The 17,774-nt window shown below is 42.5% G+C and overlaps 1 protein-coding gene across 5 annotated transcripts in view; it reads right to left on the bottom strand.

Moving 5' to 3' along the window:
* FMNL2 (formin like 2) overlaps positions 1-17,774 on the bottom strand; it is a 306,297-nt gene that overhangs the window by 86,923 nt on the left and 201,600 nt on the right. For all 5 annotated transcript variants that reach the window (XM_040971574.1, XM_040971576.1, XM_040971578.1 and 2 more), the window contains exon 4: positions 8,794-8,870. In XM_040971574.1, the coding sequence (XP_040827508.1) occupies positions 8,794-8,870 (77 nt within the window). The remainder of the gene's footprint in view (positions 1-8,793; positions 8,871-17,774) is intronic.

Genomic DNA, 17,774 nt, shown 5'->3' with positions numbered 1-17,774 from the left:
CCATCACAGTCCACATTATTTGAGGCATTTTTTGTTTCATATATTCTGTTACAGTAGCCTATAAGAACACTCTAAATGAGGAGTTCTGAAAAATAGTCACTGCTGTGCCTTTTGATGGTCCCTAAAGAGTACATATCATGTAGATTTCCTTAGGGTCTGACACTGTGTCAAACGCTGGCACTGCCAACTAACTTAGAAAGCTAAGCCAAAAATCAGACAAGAGGCAAGTGCCCCCAGTAAAAAGAACTGGCAAGAGCAACAGAACAGGCAATGGCCAAGTGCCACAATTTTCTTGACTCAACATGCCAAAATTCAGACACCTTGATGCAGTGATCAAGAATATTAATTGCCTTTTCTTATTGTACTTCCAAGTCCTTATTGATATCCCCTCTCCACTTGCTGACGTCGAGAAAGTGTCCTAAAGGGAACTATCAGGGTTGGCACAGTGGACTAATATTTTCTCTCTCTGTATCTCTATCTCTGTCTCTCCCCTCTCTCTGCCTTCCTCCCTCTCATTTCACACAGATAAATAAATATTTTATTAAAAAAGACAACAGTCAAAGTGAAAGGCAGGAGCTGGCTGCAAATATCCTAACAAGGCCTGATTCTGATTTAGTTCCATGAGGTTCCATCTTTTGTAAAATTACATGAACTTCTGAGTCTCTGATCTGACCCTGACATCCTAAGTGCTTTAAGAAAGAATGAGACACATGGAAACCAGGACTGGGGCAGGGGTGGCTGGACAGAAAGGCACCCACTGGCATGTGTGAGGGCTGGATAGAGGAGCTGGTTGGGTTGAACTAGGCTTCAATGCCCATTAACAGGTAGAAGAGCTGAGTGGGATATGGGACAGACTGGACTAGTTTGCTGTAATACTAGCAAGCATGGGAATCAGGGCAGTGGGTGGACCTGGTGGGGGTTATTGTGGGTCACTCTGACTAGGCTGCAGCTCCCACTGGTTTGTGTGAGGGCCAAGTGTGTGCTGGACAGAATCAGGCTGGACTGTAACACCCTTCGGTTCCAGAGGAAGACAGGACTGGAAACAGAAGCGACCCAGCAATTACAACCACCAGCTGATTGGACCGATGGACTGTGCTGGGCCCTATACTTGCAAGTACACACAAGAATCTGGTCTGGGATCATCTCAGACAAAGTTTCTTTGGGGATCTCCCCAATCGAACTGCTGATCTCAGAACCCTAACCATGAAGAGGATATAGGCTCCATGGTCTGCCATGGAGTGCAAGTGTCAGAGCCAAGCCTCCTCAGAGGCTCAGACAGAGCATTGGAAAGCATATTCAGGTACACATGGAGGATATCGAAACCTGCAGAGGATACCTGGCACCACAACAGAGGACAGATCAAGCTGATCAACTACCCCTACCAATCATTGGCAGTGGTAAAAATTTAGGCAAATGGAAACTCTAAGGTGGACTATGTTAAACAACGGATTCTACAGCGACTTCATTGTGCTTGGAATGGCCAGAATGTCAACAATTCATAACTGTTGAACCATCAAAACTACTTGAGCAAGACCCTCAGAGCATGCCCCACCCTGAGAACCTGGGATGAGTGGGAGGCTGGATGGGGCTTCTCCCTTTATCTCTCCCTTTACCGCAGATACAGAAAAAAAGAGAACGTGCAAACAATAGTCCTCCCCACTTTCCTGTAACCCTTGACCATTTGGGCCCTAATTAATCATGTAAAGATTGTCAAAAATAAAGAAATTAAAAAAAAAAAGAAAAAAGAATGAGACATAAATTCTTCAGGAGTGACCATCATACTCCCTTTAGCAAAAGCTAACAGGGTAGCATAGTCATTTCAGCAAACCGAGTAAGATTATAAGAAACAAAATAACCATCATTCTGTCTCAGTCTCTACTTCCTCCCTCTTGAGATATATAGAGAACAGAACAGATTGAGAGTGAACTTCCATGGAAAAGGACCAGTAAGAAAGAACGAACGGAAGATGGAAAATGGCAACTTTCCTAAGTAGGATCTTGAATCTAAGCACAATAAAGAACATGGATAGCATATCTTACAGATGTACATACATAATCATGCAATAAGTCTACTGTAAATTTAGGGTTCCTAGAGCAAATTATTTCCCTTTTCACCTCTAGGTCCGCTATAGACTTTTTTTTTTCAGATCTCTCACTGAATTATTAAAATAACACAAGAAACAATCTAGGCTCCTTACTTCAACAGCTGGACAACATTTAGATCTTACTCAGCCTGCTGAACTATTCCTTTTTCAGAGCCATAGATATCATCCAAAATTTTCCTGATATCCTTATTTTTAACTGTGGTTGCCTGCTGAATTAAAACAGCTGAATTTTTAAAAAGTTCAATGTCATGTCTAGGATTAATTCATCTTTCTGGCCTTGAGATGGTGAACAAACAACACTTGGTCTCATCCAAAGCACCTGAATGTACTTTTTAGCCAAGAAATTTTAGATTTTCATCAGAGACCCATTCTCCTGGATAAGTATGTTGATGGGGAAGTGAGCATACATAGACCTCATTCTGGACCTGACTACAGTTGCTAGTTCCTTGCGATTCCCCCACCATTGGTCAAGTCACAACCTCTTCTTCTTTCCAAGGAGGCTGAGTTCCACATTGATGTGACTGAACTCCCTTCATAGGGTTCCTCTGGGCCCCTTCACAATCACTCAGAAACAGAGAAGAAGATATGAAAGTTCACAAGAGACCAGGAATAGCCAAAGCTATCTTGAAGAATAAAAATCAAGTTGAAGAATCCCAATTCCAGACCTACAGACATACTTACAGGACAGTAGTCATCAAAACAGTCTGGTACTGATACAAAAACAGAGAAGAAGATCGATGGAATGGAATAGAAACCCCAGAAGGGAGCCCACACATGTACAGGCAACTAATCTTCGACAAGAAAACTGAGATCCAGTGAAAAAGCCTGGTCTCTTTAACAAATGCTGTAGGGATAATTGGATAGCAGCCTGAAGAGGTAAGAAGACCTAGACCTATCATCTTATACAAATATCAGGTCTAAATGGATCAAGAACCTAAATCTGTACGCAGAAGCCATCAAACTATTAAGAGGAAAACATAGGAAGAGCTCTCCAAGATATAGAAATAGGGAAAGACTTCTTGAAAGACACCAAAAGCACAGGTAGTCAAAGCCAAATTAAAAAAAAAAAAAAAACCAAAAACTAGACTACATCAAGCTGAGAAGTTTCTGTACAGCAAGGGACATGATCAACAAGCGAAGAAGCAACAAACAGAATGTGAGAAAAGCATTGCCCTCTACACAACTGAGAGGGGATTTACCAAGAGCTTCAGAAACCCAGGGACAGTAAAAAACAACCCCGTGAAAAAAAAATGGGCAAAGTAAATGAACAGACACTTTTCAAAAAAACAAATTCAAATGGCTAATAGACATATGAAAAGATGCTCAGGCTCCCTAGCAGTCATGGAGATACAAATGAAAACCACATTGAGATTCCATTAAATCCAATGAGGTTAGCCTTAATTCAGAACTCTACTAACAACACTTGCTAGTTTGGATGTGGCGAGAAAGGTACCCTCCTCTGCTGTTGGTGGAAGTGTAGCTTAGTATAACCACTATGGAAATTAGTACGGAAAGTGCTTGAGAACTCTAAATAAACCTGCCATATGACCCAGCTATCCCACTCCTAGGAATATATTCAAAGGAAATGAAAACTGCAAATTTTCCTTACTGTAACCTGTAATCCTATATTTACAGCAACACAATCCATAATAGCAAAGACATGGAAACAACCAGATGTTCATCCAAAGAGGAGCAGTTAAAGAAACTACACTGAATACTATTCATCAACTAGGAAGAATGAAATTCTACCATTTGCAACCAAATGATCCCAACTAGAGACCATTATGCTCAGTGAAATAAGTCAGTTTCGAAAGAACAAATACCATATGTTCTCCCTTATATAAGGAAAATTCATGCAAAATATAAGATCAATAGCACATTCAATACTGTTTTTGCTACAATCCATGTGTTTTAATATTTGTCTTTCATTTCTTTAGTTTGTTTTCTCTTATTAAATTCTTCATTGACTCATAGATCATACACTAGTACTATTTCTCCAAGGTTTTTGTTTGTTTTCTGTTTTATTTCATCATTAACAAATTGGTTATTTGGTAGCATATCATTTAACTCCACAGTGTTGAAAAATTTTTTAAACTTTATTCCTGTTGCTGATTTTATTTTACAGGTTTTCATTTAATGGAATGTAAAGTAAATGCATAAGAGAGACTTTCACATCCAGACATGAAAATACAGTGCAGTATGCATCTCTGCTTCCAAATCAAGCAAGAACTTTCAGTGAGACTGATGGATATATCTTGACAATAGGATGCTTGAACTACCGGCAATGTCAGGACACACTTAAATAGCAGAGCGATGGACTTAGTATTGCTTATGAAGGACTCTAATATTGTAATAATTTGAGAGAAATCAGTTGGGGGGCAGTGAACTTGGGGAGGGAGTAAGGAAAATCCCAGAGCCTATGGAACTGTACCATAAAAATTAAAATAAAATAGAAGGGGAAAAAAAAAGAATCCTACTGTTCTACCAATTAGACACTCAAGATACCTGCAAACACAGGAAACAAGATGATTGTATCATCTTTACATCCATGTTTGTCAGAATTCATATTGCTGTCAATAGGCACGCTTTCCAAACTAATATCTTATCTTTTAGCCTCCAACTAGAATCTATCAGACATATTGTAGAAAATCTGTGCTTTTTAATTTGGTGCAAACAATTTTAAAAGTGCAGTTTCAAAATTGGTGCAAACAATTTTTAAAAACGCATACATAGTTTTCTCACAAGGATTGAAGACCACCCTGAAATATTTAATGAAAGACAAAATGGTCACGGATCTTGATGATTTCCCCAAAATGTCATCTAGGAATGAACTAGTCCTAAAGATAGGGTTCCTTGATATAACCACATACTTGTGCACACCTACACGTTACACACATCTGGAAAGCAGCTTTAGTTATTCTCCCATTTTTTTCTGTTTTGGCACGGCCCAGACAATTCAGCAAGCAAGCTGGACAGCCAAATGGGAAGATCTTTATCACTCAATTATTTTTCTTATTATAAACTACCTCCCAATTCCTCATACTTCCCCCGTTGCAATTTCATGATGTTCTCTCAACTTCCCAAGGAGATAAAGTGAAATGAGGGTCCTTGAGAATTTCCTTGACCTTTCACCCAGGATGAAAACTAATTTTCTACCACAATCAGTAGCTTTCTTAGAATAAATTACCTACAAGGAGAGACAGCCTATACCTCAGGTCCACAGAACAAAGCCAGTCAATCCACCCAGTTCACCTTCACCATCACTTGGATTCTACTGCACTGAAGCTACAGCACCCATGACAACCACCTACTTACTTGGTTCATTTCAAGGGTATTCCAAGTAATTTCAAGCACATGAGTAAGTAATAATCCAATTTCTCTCTATTATTATAGTTCCTAAGAGTATGTGAATGGAATTATTTTTAGCCCAATTATTTCAATTTGGCTCAAAGAAAATTAATTTTCTTTGAGAAGATTGCTCCATTTTAGAGTTTTTGGCTTATACAAAACTCAACAAAGCCTTGGTTTGACAAACCTGCAGTTTAGAATGTTATCTCAGCAAAGCCCAAGACTTTAATTTTGAAAAGCAAGCATGTGCCAAGAATAATTTTTTTAGGACAAGTAGATTTTAAACATAATTCCTCCTTTTAATTTCCAGGAATTAAAATATGCTATGTCTCACGGCCATGTTAGTATAACTTTCTACATGGAATTTTTTAGGTAGTACTATAAAAATAATTATATTATTTTTAATGGTTATCATAATTACCAACAGATATCACACATTAAATAGTTACTATGTATCAGATTTTATATTAGGTCCTTTGTAAATTATTTCAGTTAGTTTTTCAATACCCCTATGAGATATTATCTTCATTTCATAAATGAGGATTTCCAGGCACTTGGTAAGCACAGGGCTTTATACAACATCATAATCTAAAACCAAGTAAACGGGCATGGGAAAAATGCAAATCAAGATCTCTTTGTCCACAAGGCAAAGGCGCCCAATTTTCCTCACATATGGGTCCCATGAAGATTTCTCTCTATATATATATATCTATATATCTGCATCTATATCTGCATCTATATCTATATCACCTGACATGGTAAGAATGGTTGACTATAGTAAATGATTATTTTCATCATTATTCAAAAATTATTCAGAAAAGCTCCCAATCAAATAAGGTAAAGTAGTTAGTTTGCATAATCAAGAGTTTAGTTCAGGGTTGAATTTTCAGGATAGGCAAGGCAGGTCAAAAGCTCACTGTGTGGTTTCATTAGATATCAATTTATGACAGTAGCTAGTTGCAAACAATCAAGACAATGCATCACATAAATATCTCTGCTGCTAAAATCAAAGTGTGTCTCACAGAGGTGGTAAGACAAGGGAAAATGAAGATGAAAGAATCGTAAGAATCTTTCAGCAAGTCTTACAGTATCCTCAACAACAAACCATTCCAATTGCTTGCAGATTGTGCTGGCTTGAACCCAGCCAAGACTTTGTTATTCAGCCAACTTTGTATTGGAAATGACTGTCTTGCTTTGGTATTTGATGGTCAATTTCACATTATTTCAGCAATGCCTGAAGAAATGCTTTTTGACAATTTATAGAAATCCTGGCTGCAATTCATCCCACTATTTTTAGTTAAGACGAGACCAAGGCACCGTGTTGGGCCATACCAAATAGAATCTAGTTCCCGAGTCATAAATACAGGAAAGTATTTAAGTTTTCTACGTTTGGATGTCCAACTACATTAAACTACCACTACCTTTGCCCCTACTAGACAAGCCTCATTGCTTTGATCCCAGAACCTGATTGTCTTAATTTCTTTCAAAAAAAGAACTACCAGGATAAGCTACATATTGAAAGAAGACATTTTGATCAAAAGCATCTGGTTCTTCCCAGCTGTACACTTTGTGCAATTCATTCACCTTCTCTGGTCCTTAATTCTTTCCATTTATAAAATGGGGTGTTATACAATCCTTAATTTCTCTTCCCATTTTAAAAATCATTATGCTGTGACTCATTATTCTATTGCCCATGTTCTAGAACAAAGGCTAGCATCCCTTTATTTTCTGTGAAATTCACTGTAGGTGACCAACAGGCCAGGTTATTCTTGAAGTAATGGACATTCTCACCCAAGCTCTCTCATTTCTAAGTTATAAGCATTTCTACAATTTAGGAAGGCTAATCACGAAATAACTGTGTTAGTCATTTGAATAGCTTTAGGGGTGGGAAAGATCTGGCCCAAGGGCTACATAAAGCATATTGAACCATTTGTTCTAGCCCTGCCAACAACTGCAGGCAGGATTCAAAATTCCATCAATCTATAGCAGGCTAATTTTAAGCTGATAATTTTGAATAGCCTGAAAATGATGTTATAAATATCCAAATGGCCCTTGGCAGAAAAATGAAAAAGTTTCACCACTCATTTCACTCCTATCACAGTCAAAAGCAGAACTGTTACATGATATATCTGTTTTATAATATGCTATAAAATCATAGGCACTGTAAGTGTAAAATTTCATTTCCAAAAGACCTGCAAAGGGAGTCACATAGGAAAATTCTCAGAGTACACAACCATATGATTATAAAGCTCAAGAATCAATACCCAGAGGAGTTAAGAACTTTCTCAGTGTTAAACAGGCATATTGGAACTAAAGCTGTAAAAACCCAGTACCTGGTATCACTCTACTTTGGAGATAAGCATTCCATTTTAAAGTACTGGACAGTTATGCCATCCCAAAGGTAAGAATGCAAGGAACAGAGTCACACAAGCTTGGGGCAAGGCAACTACACTGAGGTGTGAGCCACACTCAGACATGCTTGTTGCAGAGATTTAACAAATTTTATTCTCCCAGAGCAGATGTACATTCTTTAAATTTTGAGATGCATTGAAAAGGAAGTTGAAACAACACATGCAAGTGCAGTCGAGTCAGGCAACATTATTCAAGCTCCTGCCATAATCTGGTCAGAACTTCTAGGAAATTAAGGTCAGGGGAGGGGAGGAGAGAAACTCCAAATAACCAACCTAATAACTACAGGGAAGTCTATAGATTTCTCATGATATTTGTCTCTAGCTACTCATGGGGGTTCCTAAATTGCCAGATTTGTTACATACATATTAAAGTAAGCACTCACAATGACTTGCCCAAATTGAATGCATCCAAGAAAGTAAGTGCAGAATTATCATGAAAGCCTCAAATCAAAGATTGGCTATCCTACCTGCCTCTAATGATTCTTTTTTTTTTTTTTTTCATTTTTTAAAGTCAGTGCTACAATCATAGAGGGGAAGAGAGATCTTCCATTCAGCACAATAACAAGGGCCAGGCCAGGCCAAAGCCATAAGCTTCACCTAGACTCCCAGATGAGTGGCAGGAGACCAAGCTTTTGGGCCATCTCCCACTGTTTTCACAGGTGCATTAGCAGGGAATTGAGAAGGAAGTGGAATATCTAGATCTATTCCTTATGGGATACTGGTGTCACAGGAGCTTAATTTGCTGTGCCACAGCCCCTGCCCTCCTCTAATAATTCTTACAGAGTGAGCAATTAGAGTACTAACAAAGTTTCTACCCATCTAAACCTTAGCTTCTTTTAATGAGCAACAAGAATGTTCAACTTTTTGGAAACCACCCATCTGTAAAATGTCTAAAAGCCTTACAGCTCAGATATTAGAGGAAACACTCACCCAATGTGGTTGGTTCTTAAAGATATTTCCAGTTCTCTCAACACTTGTGTAGATTCTTGAACACGCCTTCTGAATTTCTGTAACACAACAACACATATTCTCACAAATTATTTTAGCAACTGTTGTAACAGTAGCTTGCTTAGCTTTAACACCACATGAGAAACACGTTTTCTAAAGTGAGCTGCTTTCACAAAGCACACTAAGATTTTTTAACAAAGAAAATCAGAGGAGGGACTAAGAAAATGACTGACTTAATACAATAAGTATCTTCAGCAATCATATTCACCAAGACACCTATGGGTCAAAGACCCCAAGAAAACCTCCAGTACCAAGCACTTACTAAGAGGACTCCTGGTACCTAGTACATAGTCACACTCATCATTATGAATATAATGCTAAATTCACCAAGAAAAAAGGCACACGGGATGAAACATGGAAGCCAGCTTCCAAGAATCTTCTTGCCAGGACTTCACAAATGACACCATGCTTCGAGCTCATCAGAGACTCAGTGTCCAGGCTTCTCCTGGGGACAAGTCACACAGGCACATATCAGAATACTGCACTGGTTAACATGCTGCTTGGGATGCCACATCTTGCATGGGAGTGGCTATGTTTAAATTTACACTCTGCCTTTACATCCATAATAGGGAAATAGTAGTGATGGCCCCAGCACCTGGGTCCCTGCTACCCTTGTGGGAGACCTGGATTGAATTGCTGGCCCCCAGACTCAGCCCAAACCTGGCTGCTGTAGGTATCTGGAGCATGAACCAACAGGTGGGATAATCTGTGTATCCCTCTCTGTGCCTCTGCCTTTTAAGCAAATTAAAAAAAATAACACGAATTCCAGACTCCCACGAGGAAAACAGATATTTAGAGAAACCATTATGTTTTCTTCAATGGCTTAGATTCAGCAAGCCATTCTTATCAGAGGAAAGTGGGAACCCTTCCAAAACACAAGTTCCCAGATGCCAGTGGTAAAGGACTAACCTTGCAAAGATGCCCAGTTCTGGATAGCATTCTCCAGACTGCTGTATTAACTCTTCATGAACGAATATACTGCAAAAATCATCATTCAGAGACATGTCTGTCCCAAATCATCACCTGGAAGGTCCCTTCACTGAAACATCAAAATCCTACATATTTTAAGACTCCTTCAGGGTCTTACTTCTTTACCAAGAATTTCTCTAGTAGTGAATGTTTCTACCTCTCTATCCTTTGGACTCTTAGTAACATGCATGCTACCAACAAGAGACTGGAGTATACCTGAGTTCACTGGAATACTTTTTCCCATAGACACATTCTCCATCAGTGATTACAGTCTGGCCACTTTGAAAGAAGACTTCAATATGTAATACCTTCTACTGAGATTTCGGGCTCTCTGAATTGCAGATCTGCATCATCACTGACAAGAAGCTTTGAGAATTTTGGCTCAAGACTGGACTCTTGTTTCCATGGTGACCACAGAAATACAGTTATCCAGCTCCAACCTTCTGCTAATGGCTCTCATAGCTTGCAAGAAAGGTGTGTGAGTGCAAGAAGGAGACTGAAAATGAGGATTCCAGAATACAGGTTGGCCCAACAAAGACCTAAAATGCTGCTAACATGGGAGGCTCCCATCACTCTCTCCTCCTCCTCTGAAAGACTTCTACTTTCTCACTATTGTTTCATAACCATTATTCCAAAGGAGCCTAAAAAGACCTTTCCAGCTTTCTCATTCCAGAAGTAGTAGGATCTAAGAAAAAGAAATTTTCCCAGGGTCTGATGTGGTAGCCTAATGGCTGAAGTCCTCGCGTTGCACATGAAGGGATGCCATATGGGCACAGGTTCTAATCCTGGCAGCCCCATTTCCCATCCAGGTCCCTGCTTGAGGCCTGGGAAAGCAGTCAAGGACAACCCAAAACCTTGGGACCCTGCACTCGCATGGGAGACCCAGAAGAGGTTCCTGGCTTCTTGCTTTGGATCAGCTCAGCTCCAGCCACTGCAGCCACTTGGGAGTGAATCAACAAATAGAAGATATTTCTCTGTCTCTCCTCCTTTCTCTGTATATCTGACTTTCCAATAAAAATAAATAAATCTTAAAAAAAAATAAATTTCTGCAATGTGATGTAAAGAGAGAATTGTTCACTCCCTTTCTCTATCAAAAAATGACCTAAAAGACACAGGAGTTTAGCTTAGTAATTAAGATGCTGCTTAGGATGCCTGTGTTTCATGTCTAGTACCCGAGTTTGATTCCCAGATCTGATGGCTCAATTCAGCTTCCTGCTAATGGAGATGCTGGGATGCAGCTGTAATGGCTCCAGTAACTGTGTCCTGCCACCTGGATTGAGTTCCCAGCTCCTAACTTCAGCCCTGGCAATGGCTGGCATTTGAGATGTGATTCAAAAAGCAGGAGCTCTTCTATGTTTTTCTCTGCCTCAACAACAAATAGCTATACATAAATAATTACTGTTTAAAGGTATAAGAAATGCCGGAGTCATGGATAGTCCGGAAGGACATCTGAGCCTAGAGTTCGCTGGATCCTCTTCCAGCAATGAAGAGACCAGTTGCAGTACCTGGCAAATTAGCAAAGTAAAGCAGGTGACAGACTAACTCTAGAGGGCATCCTCCAGAAAGGACCTCCATCTGGGCAGTACTGCAGCTTGGACAAAGATCGCAGATTTGTGGTCAACCACTTTCAGGTGTGTTGTCTGTTTCAGAGCAGCAGCTCCCACGCCAGTCTTTACTCAGGCTCTCTGCCCACTTGCCCTTCTGAAACAAACTCAGTGTCCTTGGCTCAGAGTCCTTTGTCTTGGGCAGTGCTGATGCGTTCCCTGCAGCCCTGGGATTTGCAGGTCTCCCATCACTGCCTTGGGCTTTCTCAGGATAAGGTGTTCTATATATGTCATCAGCCACAAGGAGCCTAGCATGGGGATAAGTCTAGATTATAAAAAAAAAAAATGACCAGCCATGTTTGGCTGTGGGGCTGGGGCGAAAGCAGCCTCCTACAGCATAGCTGCCACAGGGGGTGCCCCAGCCAGGTTGGACCCAATGCTGGGGACTCAGGCCATGGTCACTGCTGCCAAGTGGTGACCAAATCCTGGGCTTTGGGCGGCCAGTGCGCCTATTTGGTGCCAGGCTCTGCCTGCTGGAGTTTTTAGGGTATGTAATTGCTACCTAAGGACAGCCGTGGATAAGCCCAATGTGAGTATAGGTGAGGGATGAATCCTGGGTGATTCCCAGCAAAGGGATAACAAAATTTGCCGGCAAGCATGGGGACTGAGACCTATTGGTTTAGAGGGGAGTCAGTAAGATCTATTTGGGCCAGACTGATTCACAAGCCCACATGGAAATCCTGAGATGGGCTATTAGCACAGAGCATCACTGACTGCCACACCAGTCCACATGGAAGCTATGGCTGAGGAGCTGTCTGGCAGTGCTAGGTACCAGTACCTGACTCAGTGGTGGAACAGGGGATGGCTCACACTTGGTAGGGTCAAGACACTAATCAGCATGTGAGAACCAGGTCTGGGGGTAGATGAACCAGGTCTGTGGGGGACATGTAGGCCCAATCCTGTGGAAATACAAGTCCCACTGGTAAGCTCACGAGTTGGAATGGTGATGGGCTGAGCTAGATGTGACCATGGAATCTGCAGCACTTATAGGTAAAGGAACCGACAACAGTCTGGGCAGGTCAAGGCAACAGTACCTGAATGTGCATCCTAAAACAGGATGTGGGGTAGGCGGAGCTGCAACTGGAAGGGGGCGGACTGGGCAGTGCCAAGCAAACCTCAACTCACAAGGAATAACAGAAATCAGGATAGAGCACAGGTCATGCCAAGCTAGGCTCTTGCACTGACTGGTTTACATGAGCCAGGGATACTAGGACAGAGCAATGAAGGCAAAGGCCAACACAGGTGAGGGGCGAGGCCAACTGGGTCAAAGTAACCACTGGCACGTGTGTACTCTAGGGATGGTAATAGACCCAGTTGGGGAGCTGTGAGAATACTCCCTTGCTGGGTTGGTGTAACCCCTGGTGAATGTAGGGACCAGAGTGAGGGTTGCATTCTGGTCTGGATATGGTTGCAATCTCCCTTGGTACAAGTGTGAACTGGGGCTGGGTAAACCTAGCCAGGCTAGATGCCAGCACAAACAGAGTCTCTGGAAAATCTGGGTAGATGTAGGACGGACAAAGCTAAGTTTTGGCTCCTACTAAGCCATGTGTGAGCAGTGTCTTGGTATGGACAAGCCTTGGCTGGGCTGAAACATCTAATAGTAAGAACCGGAATGGATTGAAGGTCAGTAAGGAAAGGTCATTGTTCCTGCCAGGACAGGAGATGGACTAAGTGGGGCTGGCCCATGGACCCACTGGTATGCTCAAGATCTGCCATAGGTAGAGGTTCTGATGGACGAGCTTGGGAAACTCTTCTGGCAGGACACAGTCCCTGCAAGTGAGCATAAGAACCACAATAGGGAGCAACCCAGACCAGGCATAGTTCAGGGGCAGACCAGGCTGAGCCAGTTCACATTACCTACTGGTGAATCTGAACACCAGAACAGAGTGTGGTCAGGCCAGGTTTGGTTGCAACACATACCAGTGCACATTATGGAAAACCAAGGTGAGGTGAGCCGTACCAGATGTGGCCGCAGCGCCCAACCAGCACACATGAGAACCAAGGAGGGATGGGACAAAGCCAGAAGGGGGAATGTGGACTCCCCTGCTGGACAGCCACTCCCACTGGAGAGCATGAGCTGGGATGGGGGCAGACCAGACCAGGCAGGGATACAACACCTGTGGGCCTCATGTGAGCTAGGTCAGGGAAAAGCCAGGCTTGGCTGACTGCTCTGACTGATGCAAGCATAAATTAGAGTTGGTGAGGGTTGGTTGGATTTTGCCGCAACATCAGCTGGCAGAGGCTGGCACTGGGGGCTAAATTTGTCAAGTTAAACTCTAGAACCACCTGGAGAGTGCATGATCCGGGAATGGGAGTGGCCTAGTGGGGAGATAATGGGCACCTCCCTTCTGGGTTACCACTCCCACTGGAGAGCATGAAAACCAGGACAGGGGCAGGAGTGGCTAGAGAGAAAGACACCTACCAGTATATCTGTGGACTGGATAGTAGGGCTTGTTGGGTTGAACTAGGCTTCAATGCCCATTGACATGTATGAGAGCTAAATGGGATGTGGGAGAGACTGAACAAGTCTGCGGTACATACTGGCAAGCATGGGAACCAGGGTATGGGGCAGGCCTGGTGGGGTTATGGGAAGTAGCCCAAACTAGGCTGCAGCTCCCCTGTTTTACATGAGGACCGAGTATGAAGTAGACAGGATCAGGCTTGACTGCAACAACCACCGGTTCATGTGGAAGACAGGGCTGGAAACAGAACTGGCTGAGCAATTGTAATGACCAGAATGTGCATAAGCTGAATGGGGCGACGGGCTGTGCTGGACCCTGTACTGGCAAGCACACACAAGAATCAGGTCTGGGATCACCTCAGATGAAGTTTCTTTGCAGAATCCCTCCAACTGTACCGCTGATCTCAGAACCCCAACCATGAAGAGATCATGTCAACCAGTGGATTCTGAAGAGATTTCATCATGCTTGCAATGGTGAGATTGGCAGCAACTCAAATCTGTTGAACTATCAAAACCTATCAAAACTGTTTGAACAAGATCTTCGGAGCATGCCCCACATAGGGGACCTGGGATGGGTGGGAGGTTGGGTGGGGTTTTCCCCTTTGTTTCTCCCCTGACCCTAGATACAGGGGGAAAAAAAATGATATTAGTGTGGAAACTATGGTCTTACCCAGTTTCTTGTAATCCTTGACCCTCTGTGCCCTAATCTATGTAAGATTATCTATCAAAATTAAAAATATTAAAAAATTAAAAATAATAATAATAATAAAACAGAACCAGCCAAAGGGCTCACAGTTAGACTTCAAAACAAGAAAAGGCAATCAAAACCCTATGTAGTAAGAATAACCGCAGCAGTTGGTCCTGACTAAGCCGGGCACTATCCTTTGTAACTGCATAACTGAGGTCAAACTCAGCTGACTTTGCCATGTATTCTATTATTTTGGCAAATGCTCTAGTTTCAGCTTAACTTTGGACTACAGAGAAACCCTAGCTGGCATCCATTCCTCTAACACATTAACAAGGAGAGCCAATATCACACATGGCTAAAACATATCCAAGGTGCTTTCACACTTCAAATGGAAATATGTGCCTATGGGGAGCAGCTCAAAGGAGCCAGGTGGGATCCATGGGCAGTATGGACCCCACCCTTGCCCTTCTGTGTACAAGGAGGGTCCACAGATGAGCCTACAAGAGGCAACAGAGTCTGGGACAAGCTGTACAGTCAGTTTCATTTGCACAACTGCGGCATCAGCGAAAGACCAGACTCCCCTCTTTGTGATCTGCAGGCAAAAGCACAGACTTCCAGCAACCTGCCCTGAAACCAAGCAGCTGGCTTGCAAAGCTTGGGTCAGAAAGACATCTAATTGAATTTCTTCCTTCTCTGTCCTGAAGGCTTTCATTTAAAACAATTTGGAAGAAAATCTACATGGAAAATACTTAAGAATTTTTTTTAAAGAGCAAATAAAGTATTTTCTATTCAATTTAAACAAAGGATGAATGAGTGCAGCATCCAAGGACTCCAGACATAGTTCAAAGAAGCCTGCTCAGCCCAGGATGTCTGGCCAACATGTGAAACCCGGATGGGAACTCCAACCCCTCTCTCTGCAATGTGTAACAGCTGAGAATTCTAAGCTCATCTGAACTACAGTCCATGCCTTACTCTCAACAAATTCAACTCTCTGGGCTCTAAGCATCACAATTATGCTGTGTGCAGCCAATGACTGCCTCTTGCTGGCTCCAGCAGAAGCCGTACTAAAGCAAGAGTGGCTCGTCCTTTCATCCAGAGCCGAACATTACATCTTGAGAGATGAGACTCTGAGCAAACCACTCAGGTGAATACACAGCCCAGGGCAGAGAAGTCAACCGTGATGGACCAGAAGTCTTGGTCCACCTCTTTTTCTCATTTTCTGAAAATCTGGTGTATTAGTTTTGCTTTGTTTTCCCAAACCTGGAAGTAACTGATCTAAGGAAGAAGCAGGACTGTGGGGGCACAGAGGATCCCTCTTCCTCCTGAGCAACTTCCTCCTTGTAGTGTCTGGGGTTTACAGGCTCAGTAGCAACCTGTCAGTCTACAGATTTCCCCCACTCCACCTTCCAGAATTCCACAAATGTGAAGAAGATTGCTTAGGGATATAATGTATGCTGTCTAAGAGCAAACCGAGCAGATCTCAGTAGTATCTACAAACACTGGCATTTTTGTCACTCTCAGCTGGGGATGAGGGTACCTAACGCTAAGGTCTGAACCATCCAACTTGCCTAGTTCAGAAACCTATACTAAAGAAGGACTTTGTTGCCCTATGCAAGCAAATCATGCAAAAACATATGCTTATTTTGTTTAGGTGTCTTCCTTCATAACTGTCTCTAATTTGATGAAATCAAGGCTACCACATCTCTTTCTTTCTTTCTCTTTTCCTTTCTCTCTTTCTTTTTTTAAACTGAGAGAGAGAGAGAGAGAGAGAGAGAGATCTACTATCTGCTGATTCACTCCCAAAGCAGCCACACAGTTCAGGGCTAAAACCCATGACAAAACCAAGAGCTTCATCGGGGTCTCCATGTGAGTGTTAAGGTCCCAGGCATTTCAGCCATTTTCTACTACTTTCACAGGTGTATACTATTACAGAGGGGGGTGGATCAACAGGGTCATGAACCAGCACCCATAATGGGATACCATTGTTACAGGTGACAACTTGACTTGCTGTGCGGTAATCCCAGGACTGATGCTGTACTCTTAAATGCAAAATGTAAACAAGAGAGAAACAAAGCATTTGGGAAGCCTGACAACATTTTTAAAAAAGAAAGATGGCTTATGTAAAAGGTAGAGTGACAGAAAGAGATGTTCCATCTTCTGGTTTACTCCCAGATGACCACAGCAGCCAGGGCTGGGCCAAGAGGAAGCCAGGAACTCCATCCATCTATGTCTCCCAAATAGCTTGCAGGGAGCCTAAGCACGCAAACAAGCTTATTGCTTTCCCAGGTACATTCGTGGGTAGCAGAATGTCCAGGACTACGATATGGGGTGCCAGAATTGCTTAACCCACCTTGCCACACTGCTGGCCCTAATAGCTTTTCTTTAGGAAGCATGTAGATCCTTACAAGATACACTGGAGCCTCATTAGGGATGGAGCTGACAGTGAAGGTTTGGATGCTCTCCATCTTCCCTAGATTCTACTGCAACTTGTCTGTATATGAAGTATGAGCCCAAAGACCACGAAACTTCCAAGATCAAATAACTGCTGTTCCTTGACCGACTTTGGAGGAAGGCAGGAGACAGAACAGAAAGTGACAAAAAAAAGGAAAGAAAAATTTTAAAAATATGGAATAAAGAGCCTTTTCTGACTAAACCAGAAAAGTGTGCCATTGTTTTCTCATGAGTCATACATCAAAACAACAGAGGGATTTCAGCTAGATATTTTTGCTGGTGCCTTGAAAACAGGAGTTGTGGAACGTCGGTGGAAAAACAAGTGCTATGCGGAGGAGAGCCCCTTCACCCTCCCTGAGCAGGCACAGCACTGCCTTGAGACACTCCAGGACTGACCCAGGGCCGCAGGGCTGTGCCAGGCTACATCCTCTACCACAAGGCATCAGCTAAAGCCAATTGTGAGGCTGCACAAAGCAATGCTTGTTTGTAAAACACAGTCAGCTGAGAATGGAACCAGCTATTTTCTCCTTACCTTCTTAGGGCCAGGGGCAGGGCCTGGGTGGGGAAGCTGTTCAAACTATCAACACAGGATGTGTGTGCACTGCAGGGATTGACAAAGCCCCAGTGATTTTTTTTTAAGGTCTCTGGGATTGTCTCCAGGCATGAAAGGTAAGTGTTTTCTCCAGCAAGGCCTGCTTTCCTGGGGCCTAAGCACCTTGGACTGACCATG

This window comes from Ochotona curzoniae, unplaced genomic scaffold (assembly GCF_017591425.1).
Source record: "Ochotona curzoniae isolate NIBS_2020 unplaced genomic scaffold, NIBS_Ocur_1.0 contig_2210, whole genome shotgun sequence".
Lineage (NCBI taxonomy): Eukaryota > Metazoa > Chordata > Mammalia > Lagomorpha > Ochotonidae > Ochotona > Ochotona curzoniae.
Note: the sequence above shows the minus strand (reverse complement) of the source record. Positions and strands in the feature narration are given on the sequence as shown.